Source organism: Macrobrachium nipponense, chromosome 7 (genome assembly GCF_015104395.2).
Source record: "Macrobrachium nipponense isolate FS-2020 chromosome 7, ASM1510439v2, whole genome shotgun sequence".
NCBI classification, from domain to species: Eukaryota; Metazoa; Arthropoda; class Malacostraca; order Decapoda; family Palaemonidae; genus Macrobrachium; species Macrobrachium nipponense.
The window spans coordinates 11,071,456-11,097,329 of NC_061109.1; the positions used below are offsets into that span (position 1 = coordinate 11,071,456).

Sequence of the window (25,874 nt, forward strand, 5' to 3'; positions counted from 1 at the left end):
ATTAAAAGAGGGTAAACAATAATGAATACGAACTTCTTTACGTTCATTGATCGTCCCTTCACTTACTTTAGAGAGAGAGAGAGAATATCTTAAAAGAGGGAAAACAACAATGATAAGAATTTCTCTGCGTTCAGTGATCGTCCCTTGAATTACATTACGAGAGAGAGAGAGAGAGAGAGAGAGAGAGAGAGAGAGAGAGAGAGAGAGAGAGAGAGAGAGAGAGAGAGAGACTATTCGTGCAATCGCCCTTATTTTAATATTGCTGAACAAATAGTACATATAAATTTTTCACTTCTGCACCCGTATTTTATCACCCATCGTAGATGGGTAAGTTTGCTAGTATAATTAATATAATTATTTATCATATGTTGCAATTAATGTTTTCTTTTTTTTTTAAGGTTATTGGTAATTTGGGAGACTACATTCACCAGTATTGCCGAAATGTAATGAATCAAGCTTGGCTTCTATTATGTACGTGTCTTGAAGGAGGGGATATGCCCTTGAAAGCTGCTTCATTGATAGCTTTGTCTTCATTTGTAGATGCTTGTGGCCTACCTAGAGACTCATTGGTGAGTATGAAAGAAATGTTAGCTTTAAGAGATATATGGCTAAACACTACATTGTGTTAGAGATTAGTATTACTAATATTCTGTACTATCAAAAATGACAGTAGTATATACGTACTTATACCATATTAAATGACAGTAGTATGTATTACCATGAAGTGGCTGAAATAGGTAGTAATAAACTACTGTATGTACATTAATTTTTTATTGAAATTTATTTCTTTCTTTTATGTTGTGTGATTTTTGCTGATGCTATAAGTTAATTGCCCATTTTCCCTTGGGTCAGAATTTATAGTTATCAGTTATCAGTCATAGAACTGCTGTTTGTTATGATGACATAGCTATGACCTAAGCCAAGTCAGCAGGAAGAAGTCAGGACCTTCATTCATTGATTCACTTATAGTCCTGTGGCCTATAACGTTGGGAGCTATGTCCAGAGCCATTTTGTTGGACAGACTTGTGACTTAGCATTAGACTCCCACCAGAATCAGTGCCATGACTTCAGCTACAAAAGTGGCATAGCAACATGTGCTGGAGTATCAGGAGCTGATAAACTAGCTAGAATGGTGGCTCAGCAGCCAATGATGCAACTTTTATTGACACTGCCTTAATAAATGTGACCTAGACCTGAATTTTGCCATCCTGCAGATTCAACTGTGTATATGATTGAACCCTATGGCCATCTATGGATGCAATGTCCAGATGATGTTTGGGGAAAGCTACAGCCCAGTGTAAAACCATGGCCATAGCAGGCTAGGCCCATCTCTGTGCCAGAAGCCTTCTCCAGACCCACTTAAGTGGACATGGCAACAATTTGAGATCAGAGGTACAAGAGAACTGGAAGCAAGTAGATGCCAAAAGTCATGTCCCAGGCCCAACAACAGTTACCAAGGAGAAAGAAGAAACTATCCAGGAAAGCAGAGTGGGTGGGTGAGGAAAGGTGGTAAAAAAAAGTTATATTTGGTAAATATAAAAAGACTAAACAGAAAAATAAAATGAAAAATTATAATGTCCCAGACCACATATAATGACAAGTGATTTAATGAAAAACTCAGGAGATCTAATCATCCATGAGCTCACCAAAATACAGTGGAACCTGAGCTTAAAGAAATTCAAATAAGTGGGTGATTTTGACACTTATTGGACATTCCCAAGTCTGATAAAAATAATAAACATATTTATTGCTCCCAGAGAGATCTGGGAATGATCATTAAACATTTGATACATACTTATTGGGTTATCCAATAAGGAAGTATAGGTCAAATCCGTGGGATGCACTTAGGAATTTGGACTAAGTGCACCCAACGGATGACCTATACTTCCTTAGTTGGATAACCCAATAAGGTAATGTATCAAATGTTTAATGATCAAATGCATGCACATGACTGAGAGTTTCCTGTTTGTGCTTGTTAGGTGGCTTGTGAACAAACAAATGCACTCACATTAGCCAGTGCTTTCCTGGTTGTACCTCTGAGGATGGATGGTGAACAAATGCATACAGGAAACTAGTGCTTTCCTCTGTACCTTACGTTTGGAAAAAATACGTATGTACACGCTTATTGTGAGCCCACCCCCACCTTTCTCTCTCTCTCTCTCTCCCTCTCTCCTTTATGGATTTTTTCATGGACATTAATTGATGCGGTACAATACTCTATATATGTTTTTGTGTATGTACAGGATTTATACATACTGAAAAGTACCCCTCGACTCTGGGACTGCCTTGGAGTAGTGGGGTGGCTCTTAAAGTTCTGGAATTTGTTCCTGGGGCTGAGTCCAAGAGTCCTGTATATTGTTACTTATTAATTTGTGCCAAGTCTTATGGAATTTTCCACTTTTAGTAAAATTTATTGGACCTAATAAATAGGAAAAGGTATCATAGCGTGGACTAGGGCTTATGTCTGAAGCTGGGAACTGTTGTAGGATCATCAACTAAATGATAGTGTTTGGACCTTATGGATATCAGTGAGCTCATTCACATTGATACCTCCAGGGTGGAACTATCCTGCAGAGCTGCCACATGGATTCCAAGAGTGGTCTGGTTCTGGGGATAGGACTCTTGGCATTCTGTCTGGTTTGCCCATGAATGTGATTAGGGTGGGGGATGATTGCATTCTTGTGATAATATTCTGTAATAACTCTCAGTCCCAACAAGCAGGTTGGCTTATTACATTTGAGCACTAAATTGTTGGTGACGTCCCATGTAGGGTAAAATGAGAAGTGAACGTTCGGGAGTCAACTGTTACTAGTGTCATTAGCAGAAGATTAAACTCCATGAAAGGCGTGTGTTTATTAATTTTTTCCTCACTTCATTTTTTAAGAATAGTAATAAAGAATCAAGTACCCCTGGACCCTTTGATACCCCTTTGGCATCCTCTAACAACCTGTGTTTGGGCATGGATAGGAAGCAGTAGTATAATTACACTGAAACACTATACTACTATAACAGAGTGAAGGGAAATTCACCATGAATTTATGTGAAAGAGGACCAGAGGTGTTTGAAACCTCTTTTTATTATACGTACTTAACCTTTAATCCTGGAAGATTCTAATTGTGACTTAAAGTGTACACAAAGATTGTGAGGTGTTGTGGCCTAGAGCTTTCCCCAATCTCCAGATGATGTCTTAGTATATCATCTAGAGGTTGGTTGGGGAAAGCTGCTAATAGAATCAGCCTCAGCATAAGAATGTGAATGATTAAAAGCATTGCATCTTGGAGGAGTTAAAGTAGATACAGTGAACTCATGTATCTGCGGATTTCTCTCTGGAACGTATACCCCCATCATTTGCAGAAAATTCACCTATTCACGGTATTTTTTTGTGAGAAATATCCACAAAATCCTGCTTTTTTTATCAATTTCATCATAAAATGCACTTTTTGTGATAACTCTTAAAAAAAACAGGTATAAACATTTTTTGTGGGTTTTTCTTGAGTCTTACCTAACAAAATAGGCAGTTTTAAGTGTTTTTATAGGGGTTTCAACTGTTGTGGGTTCTAGCTAATCGTGGGAGTCTGGGGGGAACACTGTAGCTCAATACATACTGTTTGGAATCACTCCAAGATGATAATATTTGCACCCCAAATGATGATCTTATGAACATGATGAGGCATTTAGCTGCATGTTGGCTTAAGATTTATTCAATTATCTTTTATCTTTACAAAAACACAATTAAGATGTGCAGGAATCACATGTTAAGAGGATTTGCAGGTAATGCTGATTCATCAGAAAGACTGTTTGTTTCTGATACCTCTTTCTATATGGATTGTCTGGTCAATCAGATTGCATTATATACAACATTCACTTTTTCATTGGCATGAACAGTCAGTTGTTTAGGCCCTTGGATAACCAAGTACTCACTTTGTGAACGGAATTTTGAGCTTCTTTGACGCCAACGGTCAAGTATGTTTTGGAGGTACCAGTTAATGACAAAAATCATATCGTATCCTAAAGCTTGAACCCAACTTTTAGCAACAAAATGGCCTTTCATTTACCCTCAAGTTATAGAGGAATGGTTAGAAAAGTATGTGTAGAAAAAATAAATAAAAAGTTTGGTGGTTGGTGTGGTTTTTTTTGCATTGCCCTTTTGACAGTTATAACGCTCATCCTGCAAAGGCAAGGATACAGTAAGTAATCGGTATAAAATGTAGAATTGACAATGTGAAATAAATTCCCAGGGACCTTAATATCTTTTACCAAAGTATGAATACAAGAAAAAAGGTACTGACAATTATTTTTTATCTTCTCTAAATTGGAAATAATGAAGAAGCTAGGTAAACAAACAAATGGCAGGTTCTTCTTTTGCTATAAAAATGTTTGTTTAGTAGCAAGACTAGTTGAAGGAACATGATGATGCTATCCAGATTTTTGGGGCAGGTCACTGATTGAAAAACTATAACAGTATTAGTTTCTATTTTTATATTTACATTGAGTTTGAATTGGCTACTTTATTCTGGCCTGACAGGTAAAGGTATTTGAACTGTTAAGGAAAGAAAAAAATTATATCTCAGATTATATTCCTTTGTATTATAAATATGTTTTAGTGTTTTCTGCATTCATGGATATTTGCATCTAAAATGCTGTACTGTATTTATTATACAATGTATGCATCTATTTTTCAGAGACTGGACTATATGCTACAGTGTGTAGAGGGAGCGTATGTTTTGGCAGTGTCAAGAATTAAAGTCAAAGGTACTGAGTCCACTGAAGATAGTCCTAATAATTGTCAGATGGATATTGAAAATGATGACGCTCCATCTTTTGAACTTTCTCTTGCAAATCTGATACAGTGTCTAAAGCCCTGTCTTCCGTCTTTGCTGAAGGTCTTCCAAGAGGAGTTGATTTTAAAATTGTCAAAAGTCTTCAAGTACCAGGGACCCTTGAAAACATGTCAGGTAATAAGTAACATTTATTTGTTTGGGTTTTTGAAAGCATGAATGTTGAATTGTTTAAATTAGTTTTTGCATACAAACAATTAGTTTTATTGCCATTCCATTTGTTATGAAACATTCTCCAACAAAGGTTCTCCAAATTAAAAGAACTGTTGTAGGTGGGTACTGTGTTGTACTTACTTTAATCCCTTAGTTCCCAATTGAAGATAATGTTCTCTCTTCATGCAGTTGTAACCTTTGACAGTAGGAAAGCAGGGTTAGGAGTAGGGAAAATTTGAATGCATTTAAAATTTATTTTTAGAATGTTACATTTGTTTCACAAGAAGTCTATTACTTATATCATTATTGCTCAAACCTCAGTTTAAGGGGAAAAACATAAGTTGTCCAAGTCTTAAAACAGAATCATAACCCATTACCACAGAATTCAAAGAGCTGTGTCAGTAAGGCAGTACCCTGAGCATTAATAGTAGTATATATATATTATGTATTATGTTTATATATTTCACTGGAGACTTGTAAAGGACGTTTTGGATTGGGGAAGCCGTTGTTGGCTGTGGAGCAACTCCTCAAGAGCAAGATCATTGTAGAAGGTGACAGGGCTTACCAATTTTGTGTCACATAGAGGTATATAATCCAAAATTTTAAGTTGTCAGGGTTATGAATAGGCTGAGCGAGAAGAAGAAGGAAATTTTAGTGCAGCCATATATGCACACAACAAAGTAGTTATGACAAAGTACCTGTTAAACATTACTGAAACATCACTGACTTGCAAATTATGAGGTGTTTAAAATCCAAAAAAATTGTAACTGTAATTTTTTATTTACACAAACTTAGCTAATAAAAAATTACAACATTGATGAACTTAAAAATTCATAACAATCAAAGAACCTGCATTAATAGTAGGTGATTTAAATGCCTACAACCCATCATGGGACCATAAATGTATGAATAAAAATAGAGCAGGAAGTAAATTAGAAGAATTCATATTTTCAAATGATGTGTTGTATAGGTTAAGTATATCTTAGTTTTACCAGACCATTGAGCTGATTAACAGCTCTCCTAGGGCTGTCCCAAAGGATTAGATATTTTTACGGGGCTAGGAACCAATGGGTCACAAGCAACGGGACCGCAGCTTATTGTCGGATCCTAACCACATATATCGAGAAATGAATTTTTATCACCGAAATAAATTTTTTCTGATTCTGCATTGGCTGAGCCGAGAATCAAACTTCGGACCACAGGATTGGCAGCGAGTGCAAAAACCACATTTTCCGCGGAACTATGTGTTGTATAGATAATGAAGAGCTCAGCATGTATATTTGAAAAGCACATGGAACATTTCCTCAGGAGACTTAAACTCAGTGTGCAACTAGTAGGGTAGACAGATTAGTGGAGTACATTTATGATGTACACCAGTGATCATTTCCCAATATCAATCCTCATTATTGAAAATAGTCCTGCCAAGCATGTAACCCATGATAACAATTGTAAAGCAGATTGAGAGTAATATGAATTGTACATAAGGAATATCCCTCCATTTGAGTATGTAAAAGATCATAATGAAACTAATAGATTTAAAAAGAAGTAATTCAAGGGAGGACCATTTTGTGGAGGAAATGCTTATCAAATCTCTCTGATATTTCACTTAAAAAAACAAAAAAACAGGGAAAATTCAGGAAAATAAATCGTACACATGTTAACCACCCTATTAATAGATGGAAAAAGAATACTTGATCCAAAATAAATAAGTAATGTACGCAATAGGGAAAAGCTGAACAAATGTAAGTAGTGATAGAAACTGAGATGAGCACTTCCACACAAAGAAAAATAATATAGAATTAATAACAATAAATTTTGAAATAATAGAAGATGCAGGTATATTTTGATAAAAAGATTAAATATGGAAGAGTTTGAATGTGCTCTTTCAATCGGCAATAAATCTGCTCCTGGAGGTGACAAAATTTGTTTTGAGATGATCTGCCTCTTAGCGTCTTTGGCAGTCAAACCTATTACAGTTTTATAATCATTTATGACTTCGAAATTTATTTCCAGATGAATGATGAAATGTCATAATAATTCCTATCCCCAAACTTGGAAAGGATCCAAGTAATGTAAATAATTACAGACCAACTTCTTTAATAAGTTATTTATGCAGATTACTAGAAATTGGGTAAATGCTCGACTAATGTAGCCACAATCCGAGAAAAATACAGTTTTGACTCCCAACTCAATTTGTGTCACAGAGTACTAGATCTACATTAGACTTTGTTTTGAACTTGAAATGTCAGATAGTTTTGCTTGTGAAAGTAGTGAATATATTGAAGTTTGTGAATTAATTTTTTATCAGAAATGATCATGGATCAGAGGAAATGACAGAGGAGAAGCAGATTTGCCAAGCACCAGAGGTGTTGAGTAAACAAAGAAAACATTTTACAATTTGTGATGGAAGACCATTAAAGATTCAGTTGGTAAAAAAGTCAGTGCTCTGAAACTTTTATAGGAAATAATAAATTCACATTTTCTATAGAATACCAAGTCTATTTTTATTTCATTTTATTTTAGGGGGACAAAGACAAAAGATGGATGACGAACCAAACAATCAAACTTCATCTTTATAGCACTGAAATACAATTTTGTACAAAAATCAAGTATCTAGGAGTAATATTTGATCAACATTTAAATTGGAGAGAGCACATCAAATACATTAAAGCCAAGGGCATCAAAGCCCTTGCCATATTAAAAAAGTTATCACACACTAATTGGGGAGCAAAGTGAGACATTTTATTAATGATATATAAGGCAACAGCCTTATCCATAATAGATTACTGCTGTCCAATATATTCAATCTGCCTCAGAATCTGCATTAAAATCTCTTGATGCAGTGCACCATGAAGGCGTGCGATTGTGCACAGGAGCATTCCGATCGTCCCCAACAAACTCACTTTTGGTAGAGGCAGGTGTTTTGCCCTTAAAACATCACCGTAATTTGATAACAATACGAAGAGGTCTTTCAATGCAAGCGGGATCGTCTCCTGCAGCTGACTGCTTCCAAAACTGTAATCTAGTAACAGCAGTTAATAGTATTAGCTCTTTCCCAAAAAGAGCTAGATACATAATGAACTTGCATAATATGGATCCAATTTTTCACCCACCAATGGAATTGCCACCACCATGGATTTTAAATCGAGTAAGATATGTACCTCCCCTTTCTTACCTACTCAAAAAGCAAATGACAAGTACAGAAATGTACCTGCCAACATGCTTTGTAGCACATTAGAAGAAAAGGCAACAAATTCATGGTATATACAGACGGCTCCAAAAATTATATTGGAGTAGGAGCATCTGCGTATTCAAAAAATATGTTAATAAAAAAAAGCCTACCTTTAATATCATCAGTATTTACTGCTGAAGTGACAGCCATACAGATGGCTCTAGATATGATATCTGAGGCAAAATCAAGTGTGTGTTATTTTCACTGACTCACGTAGCGCTATAGATGCAATAAGACAGTATAAACCAGAAAACCAAATAGTACAGGAAATTCAAATAAAAATTCATCAACTCCTCCAATCAGGAATATCAGTGGAAATATGTTGGATCCAGCACAACGTGGGAATAAAAGGAAATGAATATGCAGACTCGGCTGCCAAATTAGCCTGCACTATCCCCCAACAATTACACATGCCCAGTTGGTCAGACTGGGTAAAATCTGTTAAACCATTGATTTACCAGGATTAGAAAGGAGAATGGGCCCCTCGGTGCCAACACAAATAAACTTAAAAACAAAAAAAACAAAAAAACTGAAGTATATGCATGGAGGACATCCTCACAGGAGGAAAGATCAGAAGAGGTGATCATAGCAAGGCTCCGTATAGGACACACAAGATTCTCACATGGTCACAGTGAAATGTAACAGATGTCAAACACCCATGACAGTACAGCATTTGCTTGTTGAGTGCCCAAATTGGACCCAGCAAAGATCTATTTATCTACGGAATTCAGAAATGAAAAGTATTCTTGCTGAAAGCAGGGATTTTTCAATTAATAACATCATAAATTTTTTAAATAAGACAGGTTTCTCAAATAAAGTCTAATTTTTTTCTTTTCTTCTTCTTCTTCTTCTTCTTCTTCTTCTTCTTCTTCTTCTTCTTCTCAGGATTGATCCCCGAGAACCAGCCCGAGAAGAGTCTACTTGAGACTCAGAGGTCTGGAAAAACTAACCCCTAATAATAATAATAATAGCTAGGGGAAAAGTTTCCAGACAAACATTTTGATATGAGTAAGCTTTAAAATTTATAATGAAAGAGTTTCATACCTGATTAAAAAATGTTGTTTTACTTGCTCCGCATTTGAGAGGTATCACGTTGAAACGAATTGCCAATAAAAACTTCATTTCTGGGCTCAGTTCGTGTCGCTTCGTGAAATAATCCTTAAGTTCATTATTTCTAGGTAAATGATACTAACATTGTACCAGAGAAAAAATAAATTCAGGAGGATGTCAGAATAACTGACTTGCTCACCCTAAATAAAAGAGGGTGTCGGTATGGTTTCTGGGGCGAGTGAGACCACTACCACGAACCTGTTTTCATTTAGAATTCTCCTTCATCAGAATCCCCCTCCTGAAAGAGCTGATACACAGTCGGAGTCAGCAACTACTACTACTATGCTACCCACCACGCCGACTGCAGCGCCTCTGGTGTCCATCCTTTTTCGTTAGCGAATTGGGAACACGTGATTTTTTCACCTCGTGTATTTTGTGCACTTTCTTGAACCATGGAATTAGCAGCTATCGCCGCAGCTAAGTTAAGTACCCCGAAAGGTTTGAATCTAGTTTTTTGTCAGCCAAGAACTATTTTTACTGTTTTTTAGGTCCGATAATAGTCACCTGGTCTGGCGCATGGCTACCGAACCGGCTCGCCTCATGTATGGTTAGATTCCTCGGTCCCCCATACCGTGGTATCTATCCTGTGTAATTCTACCTTTATTGTGGGTTCTTTCACGTGATTCACAAGTTCCTGTTATTTATTTTACATCGTATTTATTTGGAAATCCATTGCCTATGCCTTAGATTAGTGTTCATGCATGCATGTCTCTTGTTTAGGTGTTAGGCTTTTGAGTGATTACTTTTATATGTCTTAGTCCAGCATCCTGGCTGTTGCCCTCCATTTACGTGTCGGCTAAGGCTAGCTTTCGAGCAGTCGGCTTGTTTCCTTCGGGGAACTAGCCTACTTCTGGACGTCCCCTTTCTCTCTCACTCGTGATTTCCCTCTCTCTCTTTTTACGATGTATTTTTCATTTAGGGGTTTGCATGTTAGGGCGATCAGTTTAGCCTAGGCAGTTTTGTTGCATTATCTCCTCATGGTCCAACTGTGATCAGTTTTGTTGCATTATCGCCCCTTGGTCCTCTCGAGCTCACGTGGTCGCTCGACCTAGGCTGTTTTGTTGCATTATCACCTCTTGGTCCACCTGCGATCGCGTAGAACCACTGGTCGCCCTAGTCCCAGTCCCCATCCCCCCTCCTCCCTTGGGGAGGGGGGGTCTGTCCTTGCTTGCTTACGGTCGCTATGGCAAACCATCCGAGCACCAACTCCCCCCTCCCCCCTGTTAGGGGGGTCACGGGAGTTTTGGACAGCTGGGAGTACTGCTGGGACCCCACTATCTCTTTGAGCTTGGGGGAGATCCGGTGTGATCAGGGGGGGTTGGTTGGCCACCCCCCTCTGTTTGCATCGGTCTTCTCCGGCGTTCTTTGTGCTACGATTCCTCTTCCCCCTCCTTACCTCTAGTTATGTATCTTATCCCTTCGCTGCTGACGGAGCGCCTGCTTAGCTATCCGGGCGCCCCTTCGGTTGGCGGAGGGGTAGCTGGCTCCGCCAGCTATCGTAGGGGAAGAGGTATCTGCCGTCTTACATGCTTCCCCCATTATGTACATAGTCCCACCTTCGTCTGCCTGACGAGCGCTCGCTTGCTATCTTGGGCGCCCCTGTGGTTGGCGGAGGGGTTTTTACGACGGAGCTACACGACTCCAATTTAATTTATCTAGTTTTTTAATTATGGGTAATCCTCTCGTTCGTTCTCCGGCGTGGTGTACTACTCCTTGAAACCTATTTATGGGTGTATGAAAAGTATGTGGTTTACCTAATCTCCTCCTCTCGGTGTACACCGGGACGATATTCTCAACAGTTACCAGGTCCCATGGACCTTCTCACACGGATTACAGGGGGGGATTATGCCCAAAAAATTTTATGCTACTCGGTATGCAGCGGAGCATCATAAGTGTCTGTTTAGTGTATTACGTTGATACTTATGTATCTATTCCACTTACAGGCTACTAACTGTCAGGAGCCGGCCTGCAACGCCGTCCTCCAGGAACCCTGCTGGGGCGCGAAGGTCTGCAGGTCCCATGCTCCATGTGCTGTCAGCCATAACGAGTGATCGTCTGGCACCAGGAAGCTTGCTCCATCTGCTACGAGCTGGTGGAACAGTTTTTCGGACAGAGTAAGTATTATACCGGTGTGGGGCCTTTCTCTTTCCTGGTATATACTATCACATAAATCTGTATTATAATGCTATATGGATACATGTCAAATGTTAATGATTCGTCCTCGGGGCTTCGTTGTAAGGATTACAATGACCCTCTCTTTCAGGCTGCCGCCGTTAAGGACGCTGCGTCGGCTACCCTGCGGGCCTGGGTAGGTGGCTTCGGCAAGTAGAACCCCGCCGCGGCAGCTCCGACGATCGCCACCATCCAGCAACAGGTGGAGCAGGCCCTGATGGAGGGAGGGGCGAGGCCAATGGAACATCCTAGGTGGATCAGTCGCAAAACTCCAGACCTCAACGTAGAGCCAATGACGGTAGGTGGGGGTGAGTTATTGGTTGAGGTAGGTTTGTTAGGCGCCCAAGGGTTCCCTTGGACGCTTCTGGATCTTCTTCACCTGTCCCTTCTTCCTCATCATTCCAAGGCTTCACAGGATCAGAGATCCCTGCTAGTACGCCTACTGCCTCTGTAGTCCTCAAAGTGAAGGGGCAAAGAGAGCAGAAGACCCTGCAGAAGACGTCGTCGTCTTCATCTTCTCGTAAGTCTCCGGCTCACCATCCCGGAGCAGAGAAGGCGAAGTCCTCTTCTTCTTCGCACTCAAAAGGGTCAAGAGGTAAATCCTCTAAAGAGAAGGTCCGCGCTCCTGCCGAGCCAGTACCTTCTCCCTCTGCTGGAGCTCCTCCGGTGACCCCTGTCGGAGCCAGTCCTGCTGGTCCCTTCGATCCTGTTGCTTTCACGGCAGGGGTCATGCAGCAGGTAGGAGACATGGTCGGATCTTTGATGAACACCAGGTTCGACCAAATGTTTGCACAGATCTCCACCACGTTGACTCATTCCGGTCAGTCGATTCAGAATATTTCTGATCGTCTGATGGACCAGGAGAATCGGCTGGCAGGGCTGAGCCAAGCAGCTCAAGCTGCTCTCCCTGTAGCAGGCGCCGGAGTTGCCCCGTTGCCTGACTACAACACCCTTCCCGCCTTCTCTATGAGCAATCCTTGGAGGGTAGTAGCCTTTGCTCCCTTCAAGGATGGCATGATCTCCATCCCGGACTATGGAACTCGTAGGATCGAGGACTTCGAGTTCCATCCCGCCGGCCTACAACCTCCTTTCATTGAGTATGCTAGGCTAACGGAGGCAGCCTTGAATAGGGAAGACAAGATCCCTAAAGAGACTGTTTTGTACAGTCGCGATCAGGCTCAGAGGGAATGGGTACATGCCTGGAGGATTGGGACTGTACCAACACCACAAACTCCAGGCATTTAAAACGCCCTTTACACCTCTTTGCTTCAGAGGAGGAGGCACACTCCCCTTCACAACAAAAGATAGCAGAGATCACCATACAAGCTGCCCATGAAGGATGAACCCCTTCCTCAGCTTAGGGAATCGGACCCGACGTTCCCCTCTCTTCCCAGCCTTTGGGGAACTCTGGGAAAACCTACCAGCTACATTCACGGTAGGAAAACTCAAGCCGGACTGTGCCATGGATCAGTTCGGTGAGAAACTCCCTAGGCTACCAGATAGCCTTATCCAAGCCGAATTCGAGGTGAGGACAAGGTTAGGCAGGACTCTGAATTTGCTAGTAATGACGGAAGTTGCTGCATTGACTTACGGTACGGAGCCCTTATTTAAGCTCCTGACAAAGTCTCAGACACAAACGGTACAGTCAGACCTGTACGAGTTTGTGGTAGCTAGAAGGAACTGTAGGAAACATGTCCTGCAGGAGGCTACAATTTGGCATGAGCCGAACAAGCTGCTTTCTTCCACCATCTGGGGGGCGGACCTCTTCCCAGAGTCAGCTGTGAATGAGGTACAGCATGAGGCACGCCCTGCATTGTGTCCAAAGGGCTGGGATGGAGTTGGATCAAAGGTCCCCCTCCATCCAAATCATTCCTTCAACTACCAACAAAGGAATTGACAGATTATGCGGAAGAGCTCCTTCAGAAAGAGGTAGTGTCAAGAGTCAAGCATTTAAAGTTTAAAGTTTCAAGGACGCTTATTCAGCGTGCCAAAGAAAGGCTCATCAAAAAGAAGAATAATCTTAGACTTGTCCGGCTAAACTTATTCATTCGTTGCGACAAGTTCAAAATGCTGACCATCTCGCAGGTGCTGCGGACCTTACTTCCCCGTGGGGCCGTCACCACCTCTATCGATCTTACAGACGCATACTATCATATCCCAGTCGCGAGACACTTCCGCCCATACCTAGGCTTCAGGTTGGGAGACCAGGCATTCTCTTTCAAAGTGATGCCCTTCGGGCTGAATGTAGCCCCCAGGGTATTCACGAAAATAGCGGAAGTAGTAGTACAACAACTGAGATCACAAGGGATAATGGTAGTGGCGTACCTCGACGATTGGCTGATTTGGGCGTCAACCGTCGAGGAATGCCTCAAAGCCACAAACAAAGTAATCCAGTTTCTGGAACATCTGGGGTTCCAAATAAACAGGACAAAGTCCAGACTTACTCCGGAGTCTCGTTTTCAATGGCTCGGCATTCAATGGGACTAGACCTCCCACAATCTGTCAATTCCTGTGGTCAAAAGGAAAGAAATAACCAAGTCAGTAAGGCAATTCCTCAAGTGCAAACGAGCATCAAGGAGAAACCAGGAAAGGATCCTAGGTTCACTCCAGTTTGCATCAGTAACAGATGTTCTGTTAAAAGCAAAACTGAAAGACATAAATCGAGTTTGGCGCTCAGTCTCATGGTTCTTGAATGATGTTCTCAAGCTGGCTTCAGACACTGACAACTTTTCTTGCACATATATAATGCTACTGAGGAAAACTCTATTTTCGCTAAGTTTGGCCTCAGGAGCTAGAGTTTCAGAACTGTCGGCCCTTTCCAGAGATGCTGGACATGTAGAATTCCTCCCCTCAGGAGAGGTCTTATTATCTCCAGATTGTAGTTTTCTGGCAAAGAACGAGGACCCCTTGATGAGATGGGCCCCTTGGAAGGTCATCCCTTTTCCTCAAGACCCTTCTCTTTGTCCGGTGACGACTTTACGAGCCTTTCTGTCGAGGACATCCTCTAGATCCTCAGGCCCCCTCTTCATGAGGGAAAAAGGTGGTACAATTTCAATAAAGGAAATTAGGCAACAAATCCTTTACTTTATTAAACAAGCAAACCCTGATTCATTTCCTAAAGCCCATGACATCAGGGCAGTAGCCACCTCCATCAATTATTTCCAGCATATGAACTTTGATGACTTAAAGAAGTATACTGGCTGGAAATTGCCGACAGTTTTCAAGCGTCATTATCTCAAGTCCTTGGAATCTTTAAAATTTCCAGCAGTGGCAGCGGGGAACATAGTTTCCCCTGACACTGCTCAGTAGTTGTAGTCGAAGATCCAGATCTCTTTTCTACCTGCCTCAACCAATAATGCACCTAACCCTACCGTTATGCTCTTTTGGTCCTTCAGCCTTAGCTGCTTAGGAGGATACCTATGGTGGAGTGTCCCTTATTTTTTTGCTAGGGGCACCCACATCTATATTGTATATATGTTATCTGTAATGGATCGGTGTTGCTCCTCTTATTTTTATGCTAGAGAAGCACACCAATAGATAATTGAGATGCTTTGTAATTTTCATGTTTATATAAGTTTCAGTGAGTGTTCTTTGATGTGCTGCCTTATTGAACCTCACTTGTATTAGTTAAGTTATCATAAGTTAGTTTAAGTGTAATTTTAAGGTTAACTGTATATAATTTCATTCATTAGTTTAAGTTAACTTTATTTTATGATAACTTGTAAGCTCTCAAATCAGATTATATTTATTTCTCTTTACTTCTTTCGTTTTATTGAGACCTTCCTCTTTCTTATTTTTCCAGTCTTGTGCTAATTCTCTGGTACTATTTCATGAAGCGACACGAACTGAGCCCAGAAAAGGGATTTTGACAAAGGAAAAATCTATTTCTGGGCAAGGGTTCGTGTCGCCCAGTGAAATCCCCCCCTGTTCCCCGCCCTGTAGCCCAAGATTGGCATTTAACGACAAGGATGGCCACCAGAGGCGCTGCAGTCGGCGTGGTGGGTAGCATAGTAGTAGTAGTAGCTGACTCCGACTGTGTATCAGCTCTTTCAGGAGGGGGATTCTGATGAAGGAGAATTCTAAATGACAAGAGGTTCGTGGTAGTGGTCTCACTTGCCCCAGAAACCATACCGACACCCTCTTTTATTTAGGGTGAGCGAGTCAGTTATTCTGACATCCTCCTGAATTTATTTTTTCTCTGGTACAATGTTAGTATCATTTATTAGAAATAATGAACTTAAGGATTATTTCACTGGGCGACACGAACCCTTGCCCAGAAATAGATTTCTGGGCTCAGCTCGTGTCGGCCTATGAAAGGATCCTTAATATAATTCTTTCTAGGTAAAATTAATCTAAAATTACCAGAGAAAAACAAAATTAAGAAAATGTCAGTAAAACTGACTCGCTCACTCTTAAAAAGAAGTGTCGGTATGGTAATAGGGGCGAGTGGGAACACTACCACGAGACATTCACCAATTAGAACTTCCAATCAGAATCCCCACAAGAGAGAGCTGATACCAACGGGCGATGCGGCCGCCACTACTACTACTAGAGGACGCCACGGACAGCAGCGCCCCTAGCGAACATCCTTAATAATTAGCGCCAGCGTTCAGACGCATTCTCTTTGTGCTTGTGCCTTTTACGGGATATTTTATCACCATCATCATGGAACGTTCTGCCATCGCAACGGCTAAGTTAAGTGCCTCATAAGTAATGTTTTACTGTATTTTTGTCTTCCGGGAACCAGTATTTTCCTTCTAATAGGTCATATACGGTTTCCCGGTTGTCTCGTGGCGGCGCCATGCTGCCTCGTTAAGAATTCCCGGTCCTCCATACTGGGACTTCTTATACTTATGGGCTTACTATATTACGTTCATCGTTTTTTACATCGAGTTTTAGCTAGATTAGCCCCTTTACCATTTCTCTTAGTTTGGTATTTAGGGCTATTATTTGTTCCAGCCCAGCATCCCGGCTCTTGCTCTTCATCGGCTATCGCTGGCTCTGAGTAGGCTTCTGTTCCTCGGAACAGTTTTGCCTCCTCCTGGGCTTCTTTTCTTCTACTAAAAGTGTCTTTTCCATCTTTACGATGTAATTTTATTCTATTTAGGGTGTTAGGCTAGCCTAGGTGCATGTCCCATGTATTGGTACAGCCTGGTTCACGTGGCCCTCACTGGTTGTGTTGCTCGCGGCTTAGGCCACTTGCGGTCACGTGTTCCATCGCACCTTCCCCTTCCCCTTCCCTCCCTACCAGGTATAGGCGGCTGGGGGACCCCTTGGTTGTCATGACAACCTCAGTTGCCTTCCTCCCTCTCTCTTCTGAGGTGGCCAGGGGTTCCTCCCAGCGGGGGGGGTATAGGGCGACCACTCATAGGGGTACCGAGTCTCCGAGCGGGTAGTTGTTGAGAACGGGGAGGAGTAGGCCAACCCCCCCCCTCTCTCTCTCCCGCCGTGTTACGCCGAGACCCTCCCCCCCTTCCCCAGTTGCTCAGCCACCTTCCCTTTCTATAACGAACGGAGCCTTCCGTCGCAGCCGGGGCACCTTTGGTTATAGATTACTGGCTCCGCCAGCGGGCGGGTGGTCACTACTAGTGGTCGGTTGCTTGCCTACTATATCCTTACATGTCTCCCCCGCTACCGGAAGGGAGCTTGCTTCTTACCCGGGCGACTCTTCTAGTAGACGGGTGGAGAAAGGTTGACATTATTGTTATTTTAAGGATATACCCTAATTTTACGATGATTTGTTTAATTTTATTATTCATATGTTTACCATCCCCGCCATTATTCGTCGTGGTTTCCTTTACCACCACACCTGGTTGGATTCTATCTCTTGTCTCCGCCGCAGCGAGCAATAGCCTAGGACAACCAACCAACCTTGTTACCACGACGTTTTATGGCGGGGGCTCTGGTTTAATCTAACTTTCTCGCTCCGGCACCAGCGGAGCAACTGTTAGGCTGTAAGTGTTCTCCTGATACTCATGTATCTTTCCACTTACAGGCTACCAACTGTCAGGTCCTGGGATGCAACGCGACGTTGTACGACCCCTGCGGCCCACGATGAGTGCAGGTCCACGTCCTTGTGCCACGCCATTCACGATATGATCGTCTGGCACCCGGAAAGCCTGCGCCATCTGCTACGACCTAGTCAGTCAGCTGGTGGAGGTGGGGGTTAAGTTCGATTATAGGCTTTCTTTATCATTTACTAACAACTCTTAGACATAAGTTTGTTAACCCCGTTCCGCCATTAGAAGCTCATCTCACCTTTTCTTTCAGGCTACTGGTGTTGTGAGGGAGGTCGCCCTTGCTACCCTGAAAGCGTGGGTGGGCGGCTTCGGGAAGAACGCTGCCAAAGGCCAGCCTTACATCCTTGACAAGAAGCTGGCCGTCCAGATCTTCCCCTCGGGCAAGTCAACAAGGTATGTTGACCCCTTCGTCCGCAGCCCCTCTCATAGCCATCCATCCAGCAAGATTATGCAGCAATCTTTCGGGGTCGTAGCCACACAGGAGTCGGTTCCCGGACGTCGCTACCTGGACCTCAACATCGAGCCTATGGCGGTAGGGGCAGAGGATTTGTTGGTTGAGGTAGGTGTGTCGGGGCGCCCAAGGTCTTTCCTTGGGCGCTCCTGGATCTTCTCCTGTCCCTTCTCAAGCGCTTCTTTCCAAGGCTTTTGTGGGATCTGAGATCCCTACCCGCTCTCCCGCTCTCTCTGTACCCCCAAAGGTGAAGGGACAGAGAGAACCGAAGACCCTAACAACTAAGACGACTTCTAAGAAGTCATCTTCGTCTTCTTCGGCTAAGAAGTCTTCGACTTCTTACGCTGACGCGGTGAAGGCCAAGCCGAGCTCGTTCTTACTCGAAGAGCTCTAGAAGCAAGGCTTCTAAGGAGAAGGCTCGCTGCTCCCGCCGAGCCAATGCCTTCTCCGGCCTCCACCGCATCCACTCCGGTAACGCCGGTGGGAGGAGCGGGACCCAGCACCTTTGATCCCACTGCTTTCTCAGCGTGGTGATGCAACAGGTGGGCGAGTGGTCGGCTCGCAAGTCTCCGCCGTGTGGGGACGAAATTTTGAGCAGATGTTCGCACAAACTGTCGAGCACTCTGTCTCAATCAGGCCAGTCCATCCAAGATCTCTCAACAGAGTTAGAGAGAATGAGGACCGAGTAGCTGGGGCTCTCTCAGGTCCCCCTTCCAGTCTCCCAGTGCCAAGTGCTGGTATTTTCCAGCTCCCGCCATACGACTCTCTGCCAGCTTTCTCTATGGAGAACCCATGGAGAGTAGCCGCTTACGCTCCATTTAAGGATGGTATGATCTCTATCCCGGAGTGTGGAACTCGAAGGATTGAGGACTTCGAGTTTTATCCTCCGGGTTTGACGCAGCCTTTCATCGGCTATGCTAGGCTGACCGTAGCGGCTCTTACTAGGGAAGACAAGATCTCTAGGGAGGATGTTCTCTACAGTAGGGATCATGCCCAACCAATGGGAATGGGTTCACTGCCTTGAGGACTGGGAGTGCACAAACACCAAGCTCCAGGCCTATAAAGAGTTCCTTTCACTATTTTGCGACCGGAAGAGGAGGCTTCTCTTCCGTTCGCTACAAAAATAGTAGAGAGGACTCTTCAGGCCAGTCCTCAAGGATGAGCCCATGCCACAGCTAAGGGAGGCGGAGTCTACTTCTCCGCTCTTCCCAGCTTTTGGAGAATTGTGGGAGAAACTTGCCAGCCACGTTCACGCTTTGGCAAGCTCAAACCGGACTGCGCCATGGACCAGTTTCGGCGGAGAAGCTTCCAAGGCTGCCTGATTCCTTGATTCAGGCGGAGTTCGACGCGCGAACTAGGTTTGGCAGGTCCCTCAATTCACTGATCATAACGGAGATGGCTGCTCTCTCGTATGCTACGGAACCTCTGTTTAAGATCTTGGCCAAATCCCAGCTTCAGACGGTGGTTCAGACGGATGCTTTCACTTCTTCCAAGCTAGGAGGAATTGCCGAAAGCACGTTCTGCAGGAGTGCACTATTAGGCACGAGCTAATAGACTCCTGGCTTCTAGCATGTGGGGAGCGGATCTTTTCCCAGAGTCCGCTGTAAATGAAGTACACCACGACGAGGCTGCTAGGCTCAACCAGAGCCTTAGAGCTAGGTGGGGGTATTCATCCAAGAGGAAGCAAGAATCCGTCCCCACTGCTGGTAAGAAACCAAAGAAGTCTGGTAAAAGGTTCCAGCCTTACCAGAAACACCAGCAACAGCAGCCAATTTGTTCAAGGCCGTCTCGGTTACCCAACAGGGACAACCTGCTAGTTTCTAAACAGAACCAGCCCATCCTCCTGCTGTCTCCAATCAATCACAACCTTCGACCTCCTACGCACTCTCGCCGGCCTTCAACCTACGTATGAAGGTCAGGGCTATCCCTCCCTTTAACAAGCAATCGAGAGGTAGGGCGAGAGGCTACTTTCGCCAGCGTGGCGCAGGAAGGGCGACAAGGAGCAGGCAGTTCATAGGAGGGCGTGGTGGTCAACCCGCCCCATCAACAATGAGGCTCCCCAGGTAGGAGGGAGGCTGTTCCTCTTCCGTCACAGGTGGGGGTTCAGCAATTGGGCACAGAGCATAGTGTCCCAAGGATTTGGGTTGTGAGTGGATCAAAGATCCTCCTCCAATCAAATCATTCCGCCAAATACCATCAAAGGAATTGACAGATTACGCGGAGGAACTCCTTCAGAAAGGAGCTATTGCGAGTCAGCAGCTCTAAAATTTCAAGGTCGCTTACTCAGCGTGCCAAAGAAAGGCGGCAAATCAACAAAAAAGAAGGGTAATCTTAGACTTGTCAAAGCTAAACTCTTTCATTCGTTGCGACAAGTTCAAGATGCTTACCCTCTCGCAAGTAAGGACCTTACTTCCGCGTGGAGCCGTCACATGCTCCATCGATCTTACAGACGCATACTATCATATCCCTATAGCCAGACACTTCCGCCCATTCCTAGGATTCAGGCTAGGAAATCAGACATTCTCATTCAAAGTGATGCCCTTCGGTCTGAATGTAGCCCCCAGGGTATTCACGAAAATAGCAGAAGTGGTTGTGCAGCAATTGAAGAACTCAGGGAATCATGGTAGCAGCATACCTCGACGATTGGTTGATCGGGCACCAACTGTCGAGGAATGTCTCAAAGCCACCAAAAAGGTAGTTCACTTTCTGGAACATCTGGGGTTCCAGATAAACAAAACGAAATCCAGACTTACCCCGGAGTCTCGTTTTCAGTGGCTGGGAATCCAATGGGATTTGTCTTCCCACAATCTGTCAATTCAGTGGCAAAACGGAAGGAAATAGCAAAATCTGTCAGGCAATTTCTCAAATGCAAACAAACATCAAGGAGAATAACCAGGAAAGAATCCTAGGGTCCCTTCAGTTTGCTTCGTAACAGATATCCTCCTGAAAGCAAGGCTAAAAGATATAAATCGAGTTTGGCGATCGAGAGCAAACACCAAATCTCGAGACAAGTTGTCAGTAATTCCACAGATCGTTCGCAATCAACTCCGTCCATGGTCAAAAGTAAAGAACTTAGCCAAGCGGGTGTACCCCTTCAATATCCCCTTCCAGTGTTAACCATTCACACGGATGCCTCCCTGTCCGGGTGGGGGGGTGGGGGGGATATTCTCAGTTCAAACAGGGTTCAGGGGACTTGGTCAGTTCAATTTCGCCAGCTCCACATAAACGTTCTGGAAGCAATGGCAGTATTTCTTACCTTGAAGAGACTGCTTCCCCGAAAAAGTCTCATCTAAGGCTAGTTTTGGACAGTGCAGTGGTAGTTCATTGCATCAACAGAGGAGGGTCCAAATCCAAGCATGTGAACCATGTCATGATAGCCATCTTTTGCCCTAGCAAAACAAACACAAATGGCATCTGTCCGCCACTCACCTGGCGGGGGTTAAGAAATGTGATAGCAGACGCTTTGTCCCCGGTCAGTTCCTCTGGAATCAGAATGGTCCCCTAGACGACGGGTCATTCCAGTGGATATGCCGAGAGTCCCAGGTCTCCAAGTAGATCTCTTCGCCTCACAAGCGAACCACAAGCTCCCTTGCTATGTGGCCCCCAACCTGGACCCTCTGGCTTATGCACGGACGCCCTGTCGTTAGATGGGATCAGTGGGAGATGATGTTTTTCCTCCAGTGAATCTTCTCTTGAAAGTCTTAAGCAAGCTGAGGACTTTCAAGGGAATAGTAGCTCTGATTGCACCGGACTGGCCCAAGAGCAACTGGTATCCTCTTCTTCTGGAATTGGTCTCCGACCTCAACGGATTCCCAATCCCAAACTGTCACAATCAGTACAAATGAGGGACTGTGTTCGCTTCCTCAGGAATTCTTCAGACCCTAACTTTATGGACTTCATGAAGTTTGCGGCTAATAAAGATGCTAATAGTGATCCACAAAATATTCTCTTCCTAGAATCAGATAAGAGAGAGTCAACTATTAGACAATATGACTCAGCTGTTAAAAAATTAGCATCCTTCCATGAAAGAATCAAACACTACAACCATGACAGTTAATCTAGCTATATCCTTTTTCAGATCCTGTTTGAAAAAAGGTTTAGCAGCTAGCCACTATTACTACTCATAAATCGGCTTTGAAAGAGATCTTTCAGTTAGGTTTTCAGATAGATCTGACTGAATCTTATTTCACGTCTATTCCTAAAGCCTGTGCTAGACTTAGACCTTCTCAAAGGCCTACTGCAGTTTCATGGTCTTAAATGATGTTCCCCTCAAACTAGCTTTTCAGATACTGACCAACTCGTCTTGTACATTCATAATGCTTCTTAGAAAGACATTATTCTTATTAAGCCTAGCTTCAGGAGCTAGAATTTCAGAACTGTCGGCTCTATCCAGAGATGCGGGTCATGTGGAATTCCTCCCCTCAGGAGAAGTTCTGCTTGCTCCGGAATCGTAGTTTTTTGGCTAAAAATGAGGATCCTCTTGCAAGGTGGGCCCCCTTGGAAAGTCATCCCACTTCCCAAGACCCTTCTCTCTGCCCAGTATCAATCTTTAAGAGCCTTTCTATCTCGTACATCCTCAAGATCCTCAGGTTCTCTCTTCATGAGAGAAAAAGGTGGTACCTTGTCAGTAAAGGTAGTTAGGCAACAAATCCTTTACTTCATTAAACAGCCAATCCTGATTCATTCCCAAAAGCACATGACATCAGGGGAGTAGCCACCTCAATTAATTACTTTCAACATATGAACTTTGAGGATCTTAAAAAGTATACTGGATGGAAATCTCCGACAGTCTTTAAACGTCATTATCTAAAGTCCTTGGAATCTTTAAAATTTTCAGCATAGTAGCAGCGGGAAACATTGTTTCTCTGATACTGTATAGTAGTCGTAGTACAGATCCAGGTCTCCTTTCTACCTACCTCATCCAACATGCCTCACCCTATCGCCATGCTACTCGGATATCCTAGCCTTAGCCGCTGAAATCATACTAGTGGATGTCCCTTATTTTTTTTGCATAGGGACATCCACACTTGTACTGATAATGTACTTCAGTGTACCTACCCTTATTTTTATGCTAGGGTAGGACACAATGTGTTTGTATATTTTGTAAATAATTTATCTAAGTAAATCTATTTTGTTAATATTTACACTGCATTATTATAATTTACTATGTTTTACTGTAATTTTAAGTACTTTACATTACTAACTTTCTTTTATGTTACTGTTTAGAATAAGTTAGGCTTAAGTACTTAGTTTATATGCTGTAATTGATTTACTTATATTATATCCCTCATTTTACAACTGCTTTTCATTTGTCCTTTTTCCCATCTTGTCTGTTTCTGGTGGACTCTTTCATAGGCCGACACGAGCTGAGCCCAGAAAAGGGATTTTGAACGAAGGCAAAAAATCTATTTCTGGGTGATTGGCTCGTGTCGCCCTATGAAACCCACCCTGTATTGTTTACCCCCCCATGCAGGACAGATGTTTTTAGATTAAGGATGTTCGCTAGGGGCGCTGCTGTCCGTGGCGTCTCTAGTAGTAGTAGTGGCGGCCGCATCGCCCAGTTGGTATCAGCTCTCTCTTGTGGGGATTCTGATTGGAAGTTCTAATTGGTGAATGTCTCGTGGTAGTGTTCCCACTCACTCGCCCTATTACCATACCGACACTTCTTTTTAAGAGTGAGCGAGTCAGTTTTACTGACATTTTCTAATTTTGTTTTGTTTTTTCCTCTGGTTAATTTTTAGATTAATTTTACCTAGAAAGAATGATATAAGGATCCTTTCATAGGGCGACACGAGCCAATCACCCAGAAATAGATTTTTCCTTCGTCAAAATCCCTTTTTTCCTTCGTCAAAATCCCTTCATTCAGGATAATTACCTACATATTATTTGCATATTTCCTAACTCTACAATAGTAAAACATTACTATAATAGCTTAATAGTACAGTGTAATATTAGAACAGTATTGAAAACAACAAAGAATCAAAGTACAAATACATGGAAGAAAATTAGTCAGTTACACAATTAGCAAGACTGCTCCTGTCACTAGTGGCGATAAGAGGCTCTCAGCAAAATGGTTAATTAGTTGTGTTATGATTTAATTTTTTGTATTGAAACTATTTTACAATTTTGCCAATTTTCACATATTTAATTGCTACCTTGTTGCCAAAAGTGTGTGGGTAAAGTGTAAAGTTTGGAAAGGTAGATATTGTGTTGTTATTGTGGGTATTTTAAACCTTTTTAAATTTTCAATTTTTTTATTTTAACAGGGTTACTGAGGAAGGCTGTGCTGGAGTGTTGCAGTGTAGTGATGGATTTACCCAAAGAAAACCTACAGTGTAGAGGGTTAATCTCAGCTTTCGAGTTCTGCATAAACGATCATTTAATGAGTCCTGAGGTAAAGCTATAGAATTTCTCAACTTTAATAGAATTTTTAAAAAAGTGATGGCGTTCCTCTTGTTTTTCACACACTGCAGAAGGGGGTGCTACCAACAGTGTGCCATACTTTACATAAAAAAATTCAATCACACTGAGCCATTTTCCATACTACCACACATGACTTTTTACCTGTGCAATAGATAACCCATGGAATTCACTAAAAACACTTAGCTCATAGGTGAAGTACACATAACATGAGGAAAATGAGACTTAACCTTAGTAAGACCCTGGGAGCCACCCTCACTTGCACATTTCTACAGACTGACTGACATGTTCTCATTTTTGTGGAAGGGCCTTTAGTGACAGAGTGATTTTGCAGCACATTAAAGAGCTTATTATAAGCTGTAGGGTTGTTGTTAAAACTAATTTTGTTTTTTAAATCCTCTCCTGCTTTTCCAACTATGTAGCACAACTATTGTTTGAGAGCAAACCTCATATCAAAAAGGATTGAGAAATTGAGCATTACATTACTATAAGGGGTTCTGTCATCCCATTGGAGAATATGATGTTGGTAAATGCTTAACTAATCATTTGTGTTATTGTTTAAATAATTTGTTTTCAAGATTATTGTATGTAATTATGTTGCACAGTACACTCAAATTCTGAAAAACTGTTAATGCTCCCTTACATAGCAAAATTCATCAGGTGTGGAATGCATGCCTCTCACTTGCAAGTCATGAATAAGTAGGTAGTATTGGGTTCTCCTTAGTTGAATAGCCCATTCCTGTAAATAATGACTAGCATTTTTTTTTTTATGTTACTGTAGTTTAGTTTGGTCCATGAAGTGCCATACATTCAGGTCAGAAGTTATTGAAAATGGTTTTTTTTGTGAAACTTTTTATAAATGCTCTTAGTTTTTTTCAGATAATTCTTACTCCCTAGTTTAATCGTCTGCCTATAGAAACAGTATGGTCCTTACTCATTTACCTATATACGTACTATTGGCTAATCCTTGGATTGTATTAATATTTTAATAACCTTCTTCCATTTTTTTTATCTTGGATTAATTTAAGATTGTACTGTTGATAACAGAGGTTCATCACTAAATCATAATTTATATCAGGTTGCAGGTATAATACTGAAGAAGTTGGTGAATTAGATCTACTGGAAGCTCTTCCAACAGACTGTGTTGCTCCTGATACATCTAGTTCTACTTCCCTGAAAAAGAAAGAAAGTTTTCCAGAAAATGTAGGTCTTTTGTGTCACTTACAAATCCATCATTTACGTAACCCATAGTTATGGTCTTCAAAACTTGTAGACACTCCATTCTCAGGTGAAAAGATCATGTGCTGCCTGTCAGATGTACATAAACCATCCTAGTTCTACTGTAGATTATATCTAAATAAGCAAAAACACTATTCTGCCTTGCACTAGGCAACTGGAGATAAACACTATTCTGCCTTGCACTAGGCAACTGGTTATATACTGGGAAGCTCCTGGGGCATTCTTTATGTCAAAGAGCA

The 25,874-nt window shown here is 42.5% G+C and overlaps 2 protein-coding genes across 2 annotated transcripts in view; both read left to right on the plus strand.

Moving 5' to 3' along the window:
• Positions 1-25,874, plus strand: part of LOC135217537 (serine/threonine-protein kinase atr-like) — a 796,062-nt gene that overhangs the window by 197,847 nt on the left and 572,341 nt on the right. The window contains 1 exon segment of the mRNA XM_064253504.1: positions 25,482-25,599. Coding sequence (XP_064109574.1) covers positions 25,482-25,599 — 118 coding nt within the window.
• LOC135217058 (uncharacterized) lies at positions 402-25,551 on the plus strand. Its single transcript, XM_064252688.1, has 4 exons — positions 402-569; positions 4,683-4,955; positions 24,243-24,370; positions 25,475-25,551. The coding sequence occupies exons 1-3, from the start codon at positions 447-449 to the stop codon at positions 24,249-24,251; spliced, it is 405 nt and encodes a 134-aa protein (XP_064108758.1). The 5' UTR covers positions 402-446; the 3' UTR covers positions 24,252-24,370; positions 25,475-25,551.

Excerpts from the sequence above, each read along its gene's own strand:
- LOC135217058 (XM_064252688.1), top strand. The coding sequence starts at position 447 with ATGAATCAAGCTTGGCTTCTATTATGTACGTGTCTTGAAGGAGGGGAT. Across the intron at positions 570-4,682 it reads GCCTACCTAGAGACTCATTG|AGACTGGACTATATGCTACA; the intron begins GTGAGTATGAAA and ends TCTATTTTTCAG.